The 17,476-nt window shown below is 38.0% G+C and overlaps 1 protein-coding gene across 1 annotated transcript in view; it reads left to right on the plus strand.

Annotated features, from left to right (window-relative positions):
- Window positions 1-17,476, plus strand: part of AKT3 (AKT serine/threonine kinase 3) — a 122,920-nt gene that overhangs the window by 86,004 nt on the left and 19,440 nt on the right. The window contains exon 11 of the mRNA XM_086460941.1: window positions 1,710-1,838. Within this exon, the coding sequence (XP_086317067.1) occupies window positions 1,710-1,838 (129 nt within the window). The remainder of the gene's footprint in view (window positions 1-1,709; window positions 1,839-17,476) is intronic.

Consider the following 17,476-nt stretch of genomic DNA (forward strand, 5'->3'; position numbering starts at 1 on the left):
GGGCAATATGACTGCATTCTGTTTATCTCACCAAAGAGTTATGTTCTTGTATGATTTGAAAGCATTTAAAACAATTCAGAATACTTCAATAGGAAGAGAATTTCAGCATTAATTGAAAAATTATTTTGTCTCTTGCATCTTGGGAAAGATCCATGATACTGGAATGTAGTTTGTTTTAGATTTTACCTGCAGATACAGTTGTGTATCCTCTGCTGCCTGAAGCTCCAGGTACTCTGTGACACAGTATGACCATGTTCTATGTAAAATAACCTCTGTTTTCAACAGGAACTTTTTCTAACTTATATGGGAGGAACCTCTGAGTTCCACGACGAGACTATTTTATTTCTGTGACAAGCCTGTCATTTCTTGTATGGGAAATTGTGCTTTCCTGTTATACGTGCGCACTAGCAGGGTTCATTCATGGACTTTTTTGTACTGGAACTGAGGAGGAGACAGCAGTGGTATGCAAGTTCTGCTTAGGCAGCCAGCCGGAAAACAAAATACCGGGTTACCCATTTGTAGCAGAATCTGTTGTAATAACATGAAATGCTGTGACATCTTGGAAAAATATGGAATTGTCTGGTCAAGGAATGATAGGTCATGATTTTTTTATTTAAATTGTAAATAGTAAGGAAAGAGGAATTTGATGTAATTAATCTTCTATTGCTGGTGTCATCTACTTCACATCTTCTTTGTATGACAGACTGAACAGGAAGTACATGCCTTTGAATTGTATTTCAGGCTTTATGCAGACTTAGGAAGACACGGCTATGATTGTTCTTTGTCAGTATTTTCATGACCCACCTTACAATTAGGAAAAAAACCCCAACTTTTTCTGTTGAGGAAAGTTGTTCAGAAGTATGTTTTTAGTTGTTTGTAATTCTATGTGTATTTAAAGTATTGTTAATAAAAAGCTTTTGAGAAAGTGATGTTAGTCGTGTGTTTGAGATAGTCCACAGTAAATATTGCAATATTTTTTAATTGCAATATTAAAAATAGTTTTTATTCCTGGTTTTTTAAATACTTCATAACAAGCTGTATTTCAAAGCAAGAATCATGTATTTAAAAAGCACTGCAAAGCATGCAGAGATACACATACAGAATTCAAGAACAGTGTCCTTTGCAAGTATACAAGGAGGACTTTACCTCAGGGTTTTGTTTTTATCAGTAGCCTCTCTACCCCCACTTTTGTCTGTAACTGAAAAAGTTGTGGAAGATGCAGGTGTTTTAAGGATTTACAGATATATACTAACTGTTTCATGACAGTAGTTACTACAGTAAGTAAAATGCATCTTGATAAATGAAGGTCATGTTACAGAAAAGGAAAACTATGAAATCTTACCAAATGACAACCATGATTGTAACCTTGAATTACTTGATTGTATCTTGAGAATATTTAGAAAATTATTTTGCTTTTGTTCTATGGAAGATGCACCAACTTGTAAAACTTCAGAATGAAAGGTCGTGCTTTGATTGACCTGGGATTTACTATTGTAAACTGTATTGAAGTATTAAATAACTCTTTAAATTGTATAACAGTAAACTGTTAAATTCTGTAATATAATAGATGCTGCAATTTTTTTTTTAAAGTACAAACAAATTACATTCTATTGCAAGCAATAACTGTATCTTTTTTGCAAAATTGATGTAATACTTCAGTCTGTCCTGTTAAGAAATACTAAGGGAACATTTTTTTCCCCATCACGCAGTTAGAAAATCTTATGTTGGATAAAGATGGACACATAAAAATTACAGATTTTGGACTTTGCAAAGAAGGAATCACAGATGCAGCAACTATGAAAACATTCTGTGGTACTCCAGAATACCTGGCACCTGAGGTATGATTTATTCTTGTAATACCATATAAAATGTTTAATTTTCATTTAATTTTAGACTGTGATGGTCATATGCTGAAAAGTGTTCATTGTAGTAAAGAAGGGGCAGTCTGCCTGTTTAATACTATGCAGTTGTTACTTGGAATTGTATGTGCTACTATTCTTTGTGGTGATTGTGTGTATACTGATGCTGTGCTTCTTAGTGTTTAAAAAGGCCTCTAACATGCGTTTTCCTTCTCATGTTTCCCTTCCTCTGTTAAAGTTTTTATCTTCCAATGATTTCTTCAAAAATAATCTTCCATCTGTCTGTCACTTGAAACATATGATCCTGCTTAACTGAGCTGTATAGCTAGTGTTTATATAGCCTTAGTGGAGGCGAGGGGGAATGAGAGGGTACTGAGATTGCTGGGTTTTATCTGAACTCCCCAGTTGCAGGGAGAGGGAATTGAAATTTTAGATATTTCTGTTAAAAACAGTTGAGTTTATCAACCTCAGAGCTGGTTGAGGTGGGCACCGAAACTTAGCTGTTTCCTTGTATGTAAGCAGAAGTGGCATTCCAGAGTATGCCACCCCACCTGTACCATTAGCTGGTACTTGGAGTGCCAAACATCACACTTCTTGAGGACTGATAAAAAGATGGATGCAGGGATGTTGGTTTTTTTCACATCTCTGGTTTGGCCACTTGAGAATCTGTTGTGGAAGCTCAAGTCCCCCAAATGATCTGCTCAAGTATTAGCGCTGACAGCTCTGCCACTGATGCCTACTGAAAAAAAAGCAAGGGAAGCACTCTCAAAATTGTATTTTTGTCCTATCTGGCTTCAGTCAACAGTATTGATTGTGGTGCTCAAAATATTGTTCTGCCTCTCCCCTGGGGTTGCCAAACGTAACTCCAGCATTGATATGAAAGACAGCGTTATTATTTTGCTTAATACCAAGGATTCTGTGCATGCTGAATTAGTCCTTATTTCCATTCTTGTCAGCATTCAGGATTGCTAATTGACATAGTACACACTTGATACTAAGAAAACTTTCTAGTCAACCTAAAGGACTTTACAAGGCCCTTTAGTCATACCGTTTGTTTTAAGAAGGATTCTTCAAGGGATTGCCCACCTCTTGCAGCAACTCAGCACAGCCAGAAAGTCTCCATTACGTATTGTCTTTGAAGAAGAATGTGCCTTAGTTTGAAGGGAGGAGGTGAGGAGTCATTGGTTCTGCATAGCTCTTTACCCTCTTATTTTCAGGAGTATTGAATCCTGAGTAGCAGCAACAAGCCCTGGAGCCTATTTTAACAAGCAAGTTTAGATTGCCTTTCATTTTTTTTTCTTAGCCTTACAATTAAGGGATGTCAGGGAAACTGGTACACATCACCTTCTGGATACTGCTGGCTAGAAATTAAGATTTTTAGGATGGTCAGGTGTGCAGGTTTGAGAGTCTTTCTAAGTCTGTTAAAGCAAATTTGAAGTCTCCTCCAATTTGCACTTCGGGCGTGTCCAGAGAAGGGCCATGAAGCTGGTAAAGGGTCTGGAGAACAGGTCTTATGAGGAGCAGTTGAGGGAACTGAGATTGTTTAGCCTGGAGAAGAGGAGGCTGAGGGGGGCACCTTATTGCTCTCTACAACTACCTGAAAGGAGGTTGTAGTGAGGTGGGGGCTGTCTCTTCTCCCAGGTAACGAGCAACAGGACAAGAGGAAATGGCCTCAAGTTGCGACAGAGGAGGTTTAGATTGAATATTAGGAAATTTTTTTTTACTGAAGGGGGGGTCAAGCATTGGAACAGGCTGCCCAGGGATGTGGTGGAGTCACGATCCCTGGAGGTGTTCAAAAAATGTGTAGATGTGGCACTTCAGGACATGGTTTAGAGGGCATGGTGGTGTTGCATTGATGGTTGGACTTGATGATCTTAGAGGTCTTTTCCAACCTTATGATTCTGTAAGTCAAAATGGTATGTAGAGTTAATGAAACCATTTTGGATTATAGGAAGATCTTTTGATACATTCTTTTTCTCCAACTATAAAGGAAACATCAGTATTCTTAGGAGCCACTAACTTTCTCTTCATCCATCTGGTCCGTCTTCCTTGATTCTTTCAGCAATGAAGAGAAATACGAGCATTCATGCTTTCACATTGGAGGTTTGCTGAAGTGCCTAAATAATTTTGGTTGGTTAAGTGTGTTCATTTCAGCTGTTTGGTGAGTCACCAAGTGCTCTAGCTATGAAGACAAAGTCACTGATACCTGGTCTCCTTTGCAGAATCCCATCCCATAGATTCCAAGGAAGGCTTGGATATAGATTGTTGCTATTCTGATCAGCAGTTTCTGACATCTCTTTTGTGTTTAGTGCAGGGACACTCAGCGATTATCTACATCTAAGGATTTCAGAACTATTCTTAACCTGCTTTGAGTCTTCTATGGCTAGTTAGAAGAAATTGCAGATCTGCCTGTTTGGCTTGGTGCAGTGGCCACTTTTCTTGTGTTCCACAGCAGAATCTGTTCCAGCAACAAGAAGAACACAAGGAGTGATACTGTCATCACTGGCATAGACTGCAGGTGTCCTTGCCAGCACTTACACCCTCATCGTCTTCTTGTCAGCAGTCTTGAAAACATTCTCAAAGAGTCCAAATATCCTGTTCGGTTGCTTTCATCTGCTTCTCCATCTTTCTTTTGGAAACATGTTAGCTCTCTCCCATTGAACTTGGCAAGGCATCATTCTGGGTTTTAGACGCTTACCACAAGTTACCTGATCGAGTTTGCCTTTCTGTTCTCTAACAGTCCCACTCCTCCCATTATGAGCATTTTTGGAGACCCACCCTGTACATATCTGTCTGAAGGAAATTGACTCTTCATTAACCCTGGGAACCACAGAACTTATTTCCTATTACCTCAGAGGTAAAGGCTTCAGAGCAAGCAACCTAGACACATTACTGATACAGCATAAGAAGACTTAACACCTTTAACCACACATTCTTATGTAAAAGGGTGAAGTTATAAGTATATGGACACCGTTGCAAAAAATAAACTTATGTTTCGTATTTTCTGCTGCTACAGTAGTGTTTACCAGTGCATTGGCTGGATAGTTGCTCACCTGAGACAATTGTATCTATTTTTATACCTAGGACAGCTGACTGATAAAGGGACCATAAAGAGACTGGGTCCTCCAGTCTATTCATGTGCATATGTCAGAGAATGAATGCGCAAAAATAATTTCTCATTGCAGTTCAGACCACAGAAATCATTACCAGATGCCAAAGGCTTACTGCCTTTTGAGAAATTGCAGATCATGAGAACCTAATGTTACAGCTGGACTTTAATCCTGTTTCCATGGTGAATTCCTGCTTGTCTATCCCAAGACAAATGGCAGCATATACTTATGTTTTGCCTGGTTGTGGTAAGTGTGAAGGCAGATACCTTTTAGCCTTTAGTTAAAAGCAAGATATTATCCAGTTATGTAGAGAAATCCATTCAGCATCTGTCCTTTTAATAACACCCTTGCATCTTCCTCTTTCATCTAGGTCAGTGGTGGTGGGTGCATCGTTCTGCAGGCCTTTTGGTTCAGTTTTCCATGTACTTGCTGGCTGGTGGTAGAGGACACTGGGACGGTGTACTGTGTAACATGCAGGGGTAGTCTGAGGTTGCTGTCTACCAGCCAGGAAGCAGTTGACCCATGAACCTTGCACTATCAGGAACCTATACCTATCCTGAGAACTGAGTTAATATTTTCTTTTGTATTAATTCAGTGTTGTGGATTCAGTTCCAAACAAGAACTTGAGCTTGGTTCTCCAAATGATTTTTGGACCATTCTTTGAGGCATGGAGTCCTGCTCGCTATTCCATCTTTTTTTGCAAAAACTAGATTGCAGTTGCTTCCAACAGGAAAAAAAGGAAGCAGCTAAGCCAGGGTAAGGTAGATTTCTTCCTTGCATGGTGTTCTCTTGGGTGAAGATGGCTTTGTGGATCCATACAGAACTATTTCCACAGTGATTTCAGAATTACTTTTAATCAGAAAATAAGCATACCTGTTCCTGCGTTTTCCCCACAAACCTTGTATTTCTGAGATCAAGGTAATCCTTCCCACCCTCTGTTGAAAAGGCTCTTTCATCTCACGTTGGTAGGGCATGACCTTTCGTATAGGACCTGAGACTGACTCTGCTGATAACTGGCAGATCCAGGAAAATGCCCATGTCCATGCAAGGATCAAATGGATGGTGGGCCACAGGAGAAAAACATCATTATGTTGCCAGGTTGGAGCCAGTTTTCATTTTTGGAGCTAGAATTACTGTTCTGGACTGTTACTGATTTATCGTTTGTGGTACCCACATGGAAGTTTATGTGTATTTTCACCAAGCACTGTGCTGTTATAGGGGTGTGCAGGGCTTCCAGCTAGGTGGTCCAGAGGTACATTCCCTTCCTGTTGTCCTCTCCTAGTCCTTCCCTGTTATCCAATACCAGTGTTCTACAGTTTACAGAAAACTAAAGTAGCATTATCTGTGCTTGTCTTACATGGTTGTGTGCCAAGCATAAAAGATGGCAGAGTATGCATACGTCCTCTAGGAAGAAAATAGTTGCTACTGTCAAATAGCAGGGCTTATATATGTTTACAGTAGCGACATACATTTTGGCCACATTTATGGAAGAATGAGTAAATTTTTATTTGTGAAATTATATAGTCTTTTGAGAATAATTCAGTTATCTAATAAATAGTGAAAGTCTTTTATCATCTGGAGTAGAATTAATGCAGTAGAATTAATGCAAGCCTCAGGTTTTTTTTTTTTTGTTTTTGTTTAAGTGCAGTGGTAATACTTAATATTTCTCTCTTCTCTAAGAATCTGTGGTATTGCCCATTTGAAAGGTATAAGGTATCTTACAATTTCTCATTCCTTAGTAGTTTTTCAGGAGGAAGAGACTGTTTCTTAGGAGTCTGTTTCCATTGTTACTCTTCAAAGTAAGCTGTCACATTAGAGATCATTGTGGTGTCAGAGAATAAACATAGATCCAATGAGAAAAAGCTGAATTGTGATTCCATTTAGGAAACGCAGATGATTTGGGGTTTTTTTTCAGAAAAAACCTACAAAATGTTTCTTTTGCAGTTCTGCAGTGGCAAAGGCAGGACCATATGTCTTTTCCAGACAGTATCACTTGCTTAATAAAGAATAAAACTGAGAAAGTACTTGTAGTTGTAAATATACCTGTGAGACATTTAAAAGCAGTTTGGATTTTGATAGTTTTCAGTTGATCGTCAAGGATCAAAGACTTGCTGATAAAGATACAGACCTCTAAAGGCTTTCTTTAATAGAAGATTCAGGAAATGAAGCTACTTGGGCAGAGAAATAAAAGTTCTTGCAGCTCTGATCACTTATAAAGGTAGTTTCTGGCTCTCTGCATTTCAGTTCAAGTTCTTAGGACTAAGTGTACAGTCTTAGTTATAGTAGGACAGTCACTGTGGTACTAAGTTTTGGTGTCACAGGAGAAACAAGTTTAAATACCAGCAATTAATTTTGAAGCTTTTAAACTTTTTAATAACAGGAGAGAAGATGTTTTGGCTATGAACAGATCTGTAAGGGGCTTCATGTGGATGATCATCCAAATGACTTTTCATACATGTAGATGATCAGTGATATTTAGATGTATTATAATAACAGGGAAAATGGTAGGACCTAGTTAAGTTTTATTAGCCTAAATGTACAGACTAGACAGATGAAGGCATTCCTGTAAGAACAGTAGTCTTTTATTAAAAAAGAGATATAACAAGACCATTTCAGTGTAGTTTATGCAGTCGCTATCACTTAAAGGTATATGACAATAAATAAGACTTCACAGCCTTTGTCCATAGGCATGAGAAGATCTGCATGTCTTAAACTTACATTAAAATAACACCAGTGGAGATGAAGGAAATATTAAGACCAGTTACACAATGCTTGTTTGGCTGGTATTCTTTTTGGTGATCTTTCTTTTAGAAATGGGAGTGAGAGAGATCATGTGTAATCAATTATTTCCCTGAGTTTTATCTCAGAGGTATGAAAGTTAAAACTTTTATCAAGAAGCAATTGCTGTCTTTCCTCACTTTTCACTTAGTTTCTTACTTACAGCTTCTCTTTTTGGGAAGGAAATGGCTTTGATTTAGGGGTGGCCCAAAATCTAGAACTTGGCCATCAAAGTTCAGTGACTGAATTTCAGCAAGGGGAAGCATGGTACCCTGTATTGCGAGCGTGCTTATAGCAAGAAAACACACTTTTCCCCTGTTTACAGGAATTGAAATTGAGTTTTCTAAGAATGTTGTGGAATATGCAGATTATAAAATGTTGTGGTAGAAGCAGAAAGGGCACTTTGTCACTGATGCGGCTATACATTTATTTCATTCTTTCAGTGTTTGCTTGTATTGGATCAGGATATTTGCCAAAGGCAGTCTGGTAAATTTTTGGACTGAGAATATGATGATCTGCCACACAGCTCATCTGATATGATTTGAAACTAAGTGATATATAGGCAGAGAGGGAACCACTAAAATGTGCAGAGCCAGGCTAGCGTGGAAATTGATGTGTTCAGTTTTTGCAGGCATCATAGCAAAGCATGGATTAAACAGGGATTTTAATGCAGACAGAAGTTGCAATGTGAATGTTGCAGAAGAGCTCCTTCAGGTGTGGAGAAAAGCATAAAGGTGCTTGTTTGCAAAGATTTTGCTGAAAGTAGCCAGTATCATTGATAAACGGAGGCAGGCCAGTTGAGAGAGATTAGCTAAGGTGAGGAGGTAAGAAGATCAGCGTGTTATACTACCAAGGAAATGAAGTTGCATGGGTAACACAGCCAAGGCCTTTTTTTAATTATTATTTTTTTGTAATGGGTGAAAGAAAAGAATTGAGTAAGAAGAAAGAGGATAGCAAGGGAGGTTAACAGGAGGTAAAAGGAATTACTGAAAAGAATCTAATGATCTCACAGGTAGATGGATAGGCCAGACAACACAGTTTACAGATGAGAAGGTTTTTCTTATGGGGAAAAATGTGGTTGTGGGCAGGAAAGAGAGTTTGGACTAAAGACAATTATGTTATTTTGTTAATTTTCTCATAATTGAAACTAATAGAATGTTTTGCAGAGAGACACAAAAGGCAGGAGAAACTGGTGAGCAGCTTAAAATGAAGACCAGCTCGCTGGAGAGTTGTTTAGTTAGGACTATAGAGTAACTGAAGGACAGAATAATTTTTGTCGAGGCTTATGCAGTTTCCTTTTTATCTCCTTTTCCTTTAAATTTGATTTGATTTTAAAGGTAATTGAGGCATTGAAGTAACGTGCTTTTTGAAATTTTATGCAACTTTTATATAAATAATAGGTATGCGCCATTATTTTCCACCTCTAGAACTACTGGATAGAAAAGGTAAATAGGGGAAAAGGAAATTTGTGGAAAATGGCACAAATTGAGAGAAAGCAGCTGATAAGATGTTGCTAGATGGCATCTGCATTCACAGAGCTTTAAGACCAATATGAACTTCCAAGAGTTGGAACATTACTGTAAAGAGAGACTGTGGAAAAGAAACTTTATTAGGCTCGATCTTCCATCATGCTATAGAGAGCAAGTTCTCACTCGTATTTGGTTATAATTAATGGTAAGTGTTAATGAAGATTGATTGTTGGTGGCTTTTTGGATTTATTTCAGGGAAGGGGTAATTCCTGTCATTATTGGGCTTTTTATTTCCTTCACGTCTGTTAATTCTTTTTTTAGAGGAAGGATAATGAGACGTTCCACCAAATTGTATGTGTTGATATAAATATATTGGTGTTCTGGTTCATAGTGGTTTTGCTGAAGACCTGAGAGGCCTGTAGCAGTGCTCTAACAAGACAGAAAGAATTTTGTATATGAAATTTGCTTCGAGTGAGGTTAGTGTATTTTTGGAGGGTGGGAGGTAAGGTTGTTTCTCTAGTTTTAGACCTGTTTTGTTCTTTCTACATTAAAACTGTATTAAGCAGTACATTTACAAGCAGAAATGCTGTGCTGAAGCATAATAGAGTTCTGGAAACAGATACCTCCACCATTCAGCTTTTGTGCCTTGATGGCAATTTCCATTTACTTGGCACCTGGAAACACTGTCTGCTGCATTGTTAAGGAATCGCATTGCATTACTATGCATTTCTACCCTTGGCTTAGTGTCTTTGCCTCTCCAGCATTTCCAGGAGATTTCATACACCCATATAATTATGAGAGTCCTTTATTCCTTGTCCTGTGGTAGCTTGGAGAGAAGCCACGGGCTGCGACTGTCCAGAAGTAGACTGCTTGTAGCATCTTATCCTGTGCCTAAGGCAACATTGTGCAGACAGACTCAGTCAAGATGGATGTGTGAACTCGTGTGGATGTATTTCTGGGTTTTGTTCCTCTCTCTGAATATAATCTTTTTAGTGCTGAGCTAATTATGTAGTCTCAGTTTTACTGTTGAGTTAGAGTACCTGATCAACTTTCCAACTGTAAAACTGTTTGAAAATCAAATGTAGCTTACATGCAAGACCCAACAAAATTAGAAGTGTTAAGTACGTTTTGGCAGTTCACTTTTATTATGCCCAGTCCTCAAATGTACCAGCAGACAATCATCTGAATGTTAGTTATTTTTCACATGCTTATGTGATCACACAAAAAGTACATGCTAAAAAGAAACAGATGGTGACAGATGGGGAAGGTTGAATAAGGTGGTTTTGGAAACCTAGAAAAATGCACTTCTGTAATAGTGTAAAAATAAAAATTCTTTGATCGCCAAGTTAGAATGAACAAAATAGTGTCCGTGTCCATCCGTGTCCGTCCCTCCCCCCGTCCTCGTCCCCCCCAAAAAAAAACCAAACCCCACCCAAAAAAACTTTACTGATAAAAAGAAATAGAACCTATGAGTGTATATTTGGGAAAGCATGTTATATGGTGTTGTTTTGTCCAAGGATAGAATATTAGTTTTTATCAGCCAGATACTTGGAAAAGTGGTAGTTCTGTTCTTTCTTCCTTTTAAAATGACACATTCAAATCAATTGTGTTCCATGCTCAAAGAATGCTGTCAAAAGGGTCATTCTTTAATGTCACATATTAGTAGTGTTGTAGGTTGTGATAATATTTTTCTTCTGATATCTGAAGAAAGATTTTAACCCTCGTGTTACAATGGTAAATAAGTTACGTGTGTAATGGGGATACCCATATGACCAGAGCCAGTCTGTAACAGGCAGCATTACCTCTTTGTCATCTGGGCAAGCCTAAGTAGAGAAGGTATAATCAACAACAAAAAATACCAGTTTTTGTGTGTGGACCACCACATCCAAAGACCTACCCTACTACGAGGACTGAAGATTTGCTTATTCATTTGCATTAGTTTTAATGGAATTAACATTCATATCTATTGAGTTATAGAAACAAATTTTTATAAAAAGATGAGTGATGAGATGTATTTTATTCTTTAAAAAAAAAGTGTCTAATCTGATTAATATTTAGTTGTTAAGTCTTCTACCAACACTGATACCATAATTATTTTTTCTTTTTATATTTGAGTGTTTGTCTTAACCTATAGTATGAGACATCACTGCTTCCTGGTAAGGGAGACTGCTTTGCTTTTGGTTGTTGGCTTTTTCTTAAAACCGAAAAGCCCCAATTACTGATAATGTGTATGCATTTTCCTGGAAGTATAGTTCGTTTGCTTAGTACACAAACACTATAGTTACGTTGTTGTGCTTTGCTTAACTAATTTTCTTTTGGCTTCAAAAGGATAGTTCAAGTTTATTTACTCTCTATTTACCTGGATGCTTCACGCATAATCTGATTCTTAGCAGAGTCATATTAGAATTTATTTTACCTGTGGAAATGTGGTTTAGTGTTGGCGTGTGCTCTTCAACAGCTGTCTGTTGTATATTTGGCTACATTTTATTTCTGGGTGAGGACCAGTGGGGAGTGTGAGGAGGAATAGCATCTATGCCTGAAAATATTTTTCCTTCTGATTTATGGGAGATTCACAATATGGAATTTTCTCTTTGCACTAGAATTCCAAGTACCAAATTATTTTTTTTTTATATTGACAAGAAATGGAAATGCAAAAAGTTGTTTTATCTTGAAACGCTAGCACCTCGTAAAAATTCAAATGTGGTCTTTTTTTTCTGTTTTGTTATCACTTACTATATTTTAGTGTACCACATTGTGTCATCTTATGCTCCTAAGTCATCAGAAGTGCTAGTGATCTGAATTTGGGCATTTTTGTCAGCTTGGTGTTGCCAGCAGAGCCCTGAGATGAACATGGTGAAATGCGGACAAGGCAGGATATCCAGGGCAGAACATAATTTATTGGCAATAACCAGTATCAGGATCAAAAGATGAGGAGCATTTAGATTGGGATATGAAAGCATTGCTCAGTTACACATATAGGAGAGCTGCTGCAACAACAGATAAATTAGCACAAGAGCTAGACTTTCTCTTGAAGCCAGGTAACCAGAATCTGAATTTTCATGTGGTCTGGTTAATCTCACCAGACACAAAACCTAATTGTCCACATGCGGTATCAGACTTCTCAAAGGGAAAGACATAGCAAATACACAAAAATAATAAAACAAACAAAAGTCTAGAAAACGGATAGCTCCACACTGCCCATAAATAAGCTGTTGTATTCAAACCAGAGCTTTAAAGCAGAGAGCAATTTTCTAATAAAACCCACATTTTTTTCTGTAAAACAAATAAGTATGAAAATTCTTATAAAGAAAGACTGTCTCAGTAACATGCTTGAAGCTTTTTTTCATTAATTTTCATTTAATCAAGGCAAACATTATTTCCATCTCGGCAAAAGCCTTTAGTTTTTCCAAGAGTAATGAAGCATAAGCAAAAGCTGAACAAATGCTGTTTAACATCGGTAAAAATTCAAACTCATTTCAGGAAGAATAAGCAACCAGAAAGAAATATCACAGTATTATCATTATTTGTTACTTCTTACACAGCTTGCATCTTATGGCAGTGTGTTACGGAGACTACTGCTAGTGCAGTGATAATACACATGAACAGGTCTGCAGTTTTTCTTCCAACGGTGGAGTTGGTAGAATTGTGAGAGACAAGTGCCATCTTTCTGTAGACAGAGATCATCTTTTGCTTTTACTTACTGCCTTCTGTGAAAGGTGTCTGTTTAATTCTAGAACAGACTCAAATTAAGTTTCTGGTTTGGTCGGGTTTTTTTTTCTTGTCAGTTGAACAGGTTGTACTTTTGAGGGGTCTTTTTAATGTGATGTGGTGGTTTTCCTGGTTTGGTTTATTTTTTTTTGTTTGGTTTGTTTTTTGATGAGTTTGGTGGGTTTTTGGGTCTGGGTTTTTTGTGGTTTTATTGTGGTGCTTTTTAAGTGCTTTGGTTTGGTTTGTGAGTTTTTTCTTTGATTACCAGGGTTGCCATTGGGTGCTCATAGTTTTTTTTTAGAATACTTTTTTCATGTGCAATAGCTTAACTTCTTTTTTAGATTCTAAATTCTACTGAAGTCAGAGTCCCTTGTAGGAGTTTAAACACATGTGCTCTTTACTCTAGGAGGCTTTGCTTGATTCACATTTATACCAGAATGTATCATTTCTGATGCAGCATGATGTGTGCCAGCAAAGGAAAAAAAAATTAGTTTGCTTTTTTTTGGAGGTTACATAACAAAAAACTGAATAAGATGGGGGTAATCTCTAGTACAAAAATGTATTAGGAATATAGTCCTTATTCGGACCAGAAGTACAAGCCAGATACAAAATGGAGAAAAACTACCTGCAAAAATTAGAGCAGTAGAAAATTAGAGTAGTAATAGAAAACTTTCTTCCTTGACTTAGTTCTCAGGTATCCATTTCCCAGGGTATCTATAACCCTGATGTTTTTTCTTTTCAGCTCTGTATAATAAAAGCAATGAGCATTCAAGTGTTTTTTTACTCTTGACGCAGCAATACTTTCACTGTTCATACCAAGATACAGTTATGGTAACTAAATTCGTATAATATTTGGCAAACATACTGAATCTGAATGATTTTCGTACATTTGGATGAAAGTCTTTTTCTGTAAAGAAATGTATATTACCTTTGTTCATTAGTGTTAGATTATGAACTTTCTCATTGTTGTAGTTGTTACCACAATTGATAGAAAGTTCTAGCAAATACACTTTTTAACTTTTGTTCAATAATACGTGGGTGAATATTTGTTAGCAGACCAACAACTGTAGCAATAAAAACGTGTGAAGGGTTACCAGGAATGTTTAAGGAACAGACACTCCACCTGAACTGCGAGGTTAATTGAAAACAGTTTTTTACCCTTAAATTAACAGTACATTGGTGTATGCAAGTTCTCAGTTTTCTTTCACAACATAGGTGTGCAGACGGTTTGTTTAGATGTTTAAATATTTTCCCATCTGTTCTGTAAAAATTATTGATTGAGCAACAAGCTATTTGTAATGTCCTATCAGAAAGTCTGTATCTGATGTATTAAGAGAAACCGTAACTAGGTCAAAAATGTAGTTGCTTTTCCAGTAAGTTGCCTTGGTTATCTAGCGCAAAGTATGAAACTAATGTTTTGATACTGTTCTTTCAAAGATAAAACCCAATGCTGACAACTATTTGTAGACGATCGACAATGAGTTGTATGAAGCTTTTCATGCTCAAGGTTGTTGCTAAATTTCTCTGTGTTTGCAGAGTCTAGAAGTTACTCAACTAATTACCATTTAGAGGTCTGTGGGAAGTACATTTCTAGGTTGTGTGAATTTCTGCTGTGTAACCAAAAGTCTTCCAGAGGCTGCTCATCAGGGATGTTTTTTTTTCAAGAAAATCAGCAAAAACAGAATTAAGGGATTTTCTACATTCAGCTCAGTTTGTGTCCAAAGCAGTCATACCTTGTCCAGTATTCTGTGATTAGTGAAGTATCAGAGAACCCTAGTTTCACTGAAGGCAAGGAGAAATACATGATTGACTTAAGGTAGTAACAGACTTCACCTGTTATACTGTGGCTAACCTCCTACAAAAATTGTTTTCACAGAATCTTGTAAAAGCATTGCATGTGTTTGCATTGACTTCTCTTTGGCTGACTCATTTAATTGCCTGCTTCCTAAGTCTCTGCCCCAAGCCCTTGTAAATAAGAGTTTGCAGATGTGTCTCAGGCTGCTGCTTCCCACAAAACTTTCAGCTCTAGCTGCTGGAGAAACAAAGAGATAATAAAAGATATCTTTTCACTGGTTTTCACCATAACAATTAGATGGACTTCAAATTATGTGGACTGTGTGTTACACTCTTGAAAGGAGTGTTGTACCTGAAGCAAAGGACAAGTGTAGATGTATTGACTGATAAACCTAAAGATTAAAATCTATAGCCACTGATGACATAAAGGAGGAAGTCTTTTTACTGAGTTTTGTTTTCTGGGAAAGAGAAAAATTCCAATGGTGCTAACAGTTTTTATTACTATTTTTGAGTCTAAGACACTGGACTTCTCAGCAGTAGGGAATAGTATTAGAAGAATTCTTTTTTTTGTCAATAAATATAAATACAAGAATATTTTTCTTTTCTGATCTGTAGTTACTTGTCAGCAAAGGTAACTGTTATGTGTGAGGGGCAAACACAATTGAATTACTGCGATCTTAGCAGCCCTGCAGTGTGTTTCTGTTGTCTTAGTCATCACGAAGGTGAAGTTCAGGCTGTGAACTGGTTCTTACTTTGTGTGTAGGGCTTGATGGTCTTTGCTCTGTGTATGAAGCACTGTTCCATTGTATACTTTGTCATGGCCAATAATACTCTCCAGAAACCCTGAAGCATGCAGAGACAGTGGAGTCACTAGAGAATACTGTTTTCACTTGTTACAGCTGGCTATTCCTGCTATCTCAGTAAATTTTAAAAAGTTGAGTTGCCTTTTGACCACAATACAAATGAAAGTTTTAAGGTAAATAAATAGCTTTCCCTTAGCTGAAACTATAATGTTGTCTAGTGCCTCGAAAACATCCATGAAAGCATGAAAGTACCAGGAAATGCCTGGCTAATGTTTCTTGCTTGTTAGAAAGTGTGTATGTTACTTATCCTCTTGCATGTTTGTCTAAGACTAGAAAAACACAAACTTCAGTAGTGCCTCTGCAGTTTTTTTAAAAACATCCAGGCTGTGTCCTCATCCTGCACGTGTGCAATGCCTCTAAAAACTGCAGTGGTTTCAGTGCATCAGTGGGTTTATGCCCACTTTGGAACCCTGTTACACTCCTGGAGTGCTTCAGAGAAATACAGGTTGGGAAGAGAATCAGGCCTTAATCTTCCCATTAAGTGAGCATGGCTGTTGGCAGCTGTCTGTGCGTGCAGGAATAACCAGAGTCAGTGTAACTTCTGTGGTGTAATTTTAGGGCACAGTTTGAGAGGGATTTCTTTCTGCAGCAATGCTGCATCTGATGCCGCCTGCCCTCGTGTTCTCACTTGTGCTCCTACAACGTTCACATGGCAATTGAGTGGCTAAGGTTGATTCAGGTGAAAAATAACTCAGGGTGAAACTTCTTTTTCTTTCTTTTTTTTTTTTTCCCTAGTACTGGTCACTCTCTGATGTAGTGTGTTGCATAGTTTTGGCAAGAGAAGGGAACAGAAAGAAGAATGTGACTTAGGCTGGCATTGCCTCTGAAAGAACCAGTTGTTGAACTAGAGCCCTAAAACCAAGTGGAGTAAGATTCCCTGAAGTAATAAAAATTATAATAATTTTTTGAGTTTTATTTCCCGCAATCTCTGGTATCATCCTGACTGAACTGCAGTCAGCTCACCTCCCGCTTTGCTCGATACTGGGAAGGCACCTGGATAGAGTGATGATGCGAGGTGTAGAATAGGGATGAGTGACTGTAAATGTTACTGAAGTCACATTGTGCTGAAGGTCTCATGTCCTAAAACCTCACCTAGACCTTGACCAGGTGGCTTGGGATTTTGACACCCCACGTGTGTGAAGCTGTGAAGCAGATGAAGGAAGAGGAGTTATATAGCTGAATGATCTGACTATATAATTGTTGAAGAAAGCACGTGACTTCATCTTTACTTCATGAAAATGTACCTGACTGGAGTATGTACTCGGTGTAGCTGCTCTTTCTGTAGCTTGTGAGTTCTATGTGATCCTTCTGTGTGATACCCCTAGAAAATACTAATATAGTACTTTATAACAGATGCTAGAGTGGTTGAGCTTGTGCCCTTTATGATGGTTTTGGTGAGCCTGCTGCCTTTCTTGCCATGTCCTCGAAGGGACTGGGTTGTTAGGACAGTGTATTTGCTTAAAGACAGATTTGTGGGTCCTTGGCGGGGGTGGGGGGGGGTGGGGGGGGTGGGACCAGACAAGGATCAGCTGAAAATGGTGGGGGCAGTTTTTAAGGACAGCGTACAAAGTTCAAGAGATCAAACTTTCCACTGTATCTGTGCCTGGCCAGGTGCTTAGGCTGGTACCCCACATATACAAGGATGCCCCACAAATACTAGAGGGACAGCACTATCAGTCCTCACAGCCAAAGGAGGCATTTCTAAAATCAGGTATCAGTCTCATGGTAGGCAAAAGATTGAATTATTCGTAGGTACAAAGACTGCAGCTGTGTGTCATGTTCATTTTAGCGCTGAGTTGAAGCTTTCTTGAACCTATGTTCAGTGTAATTAAAACCAAATCCCTCAAATCCAAGAATTGCTTGGAAAGGATTCTGTAATGCTAGGGCAGCGTGTA

The sequence above is a fragment of the Leptosomus discolor genome, chromosome 2, assembly GCF_034619465.1.
Source record: "Leptosomus discolor isolate bLepDis1 chromosome 2, bLepDis1.hap2, whole genome shotgun sequence".
NCBI lineage: Eukaryota > Metazoa > Chordata > Aves > Leptosomiformes > Leptosomidae > Leptosomus > Leptosomus discolor.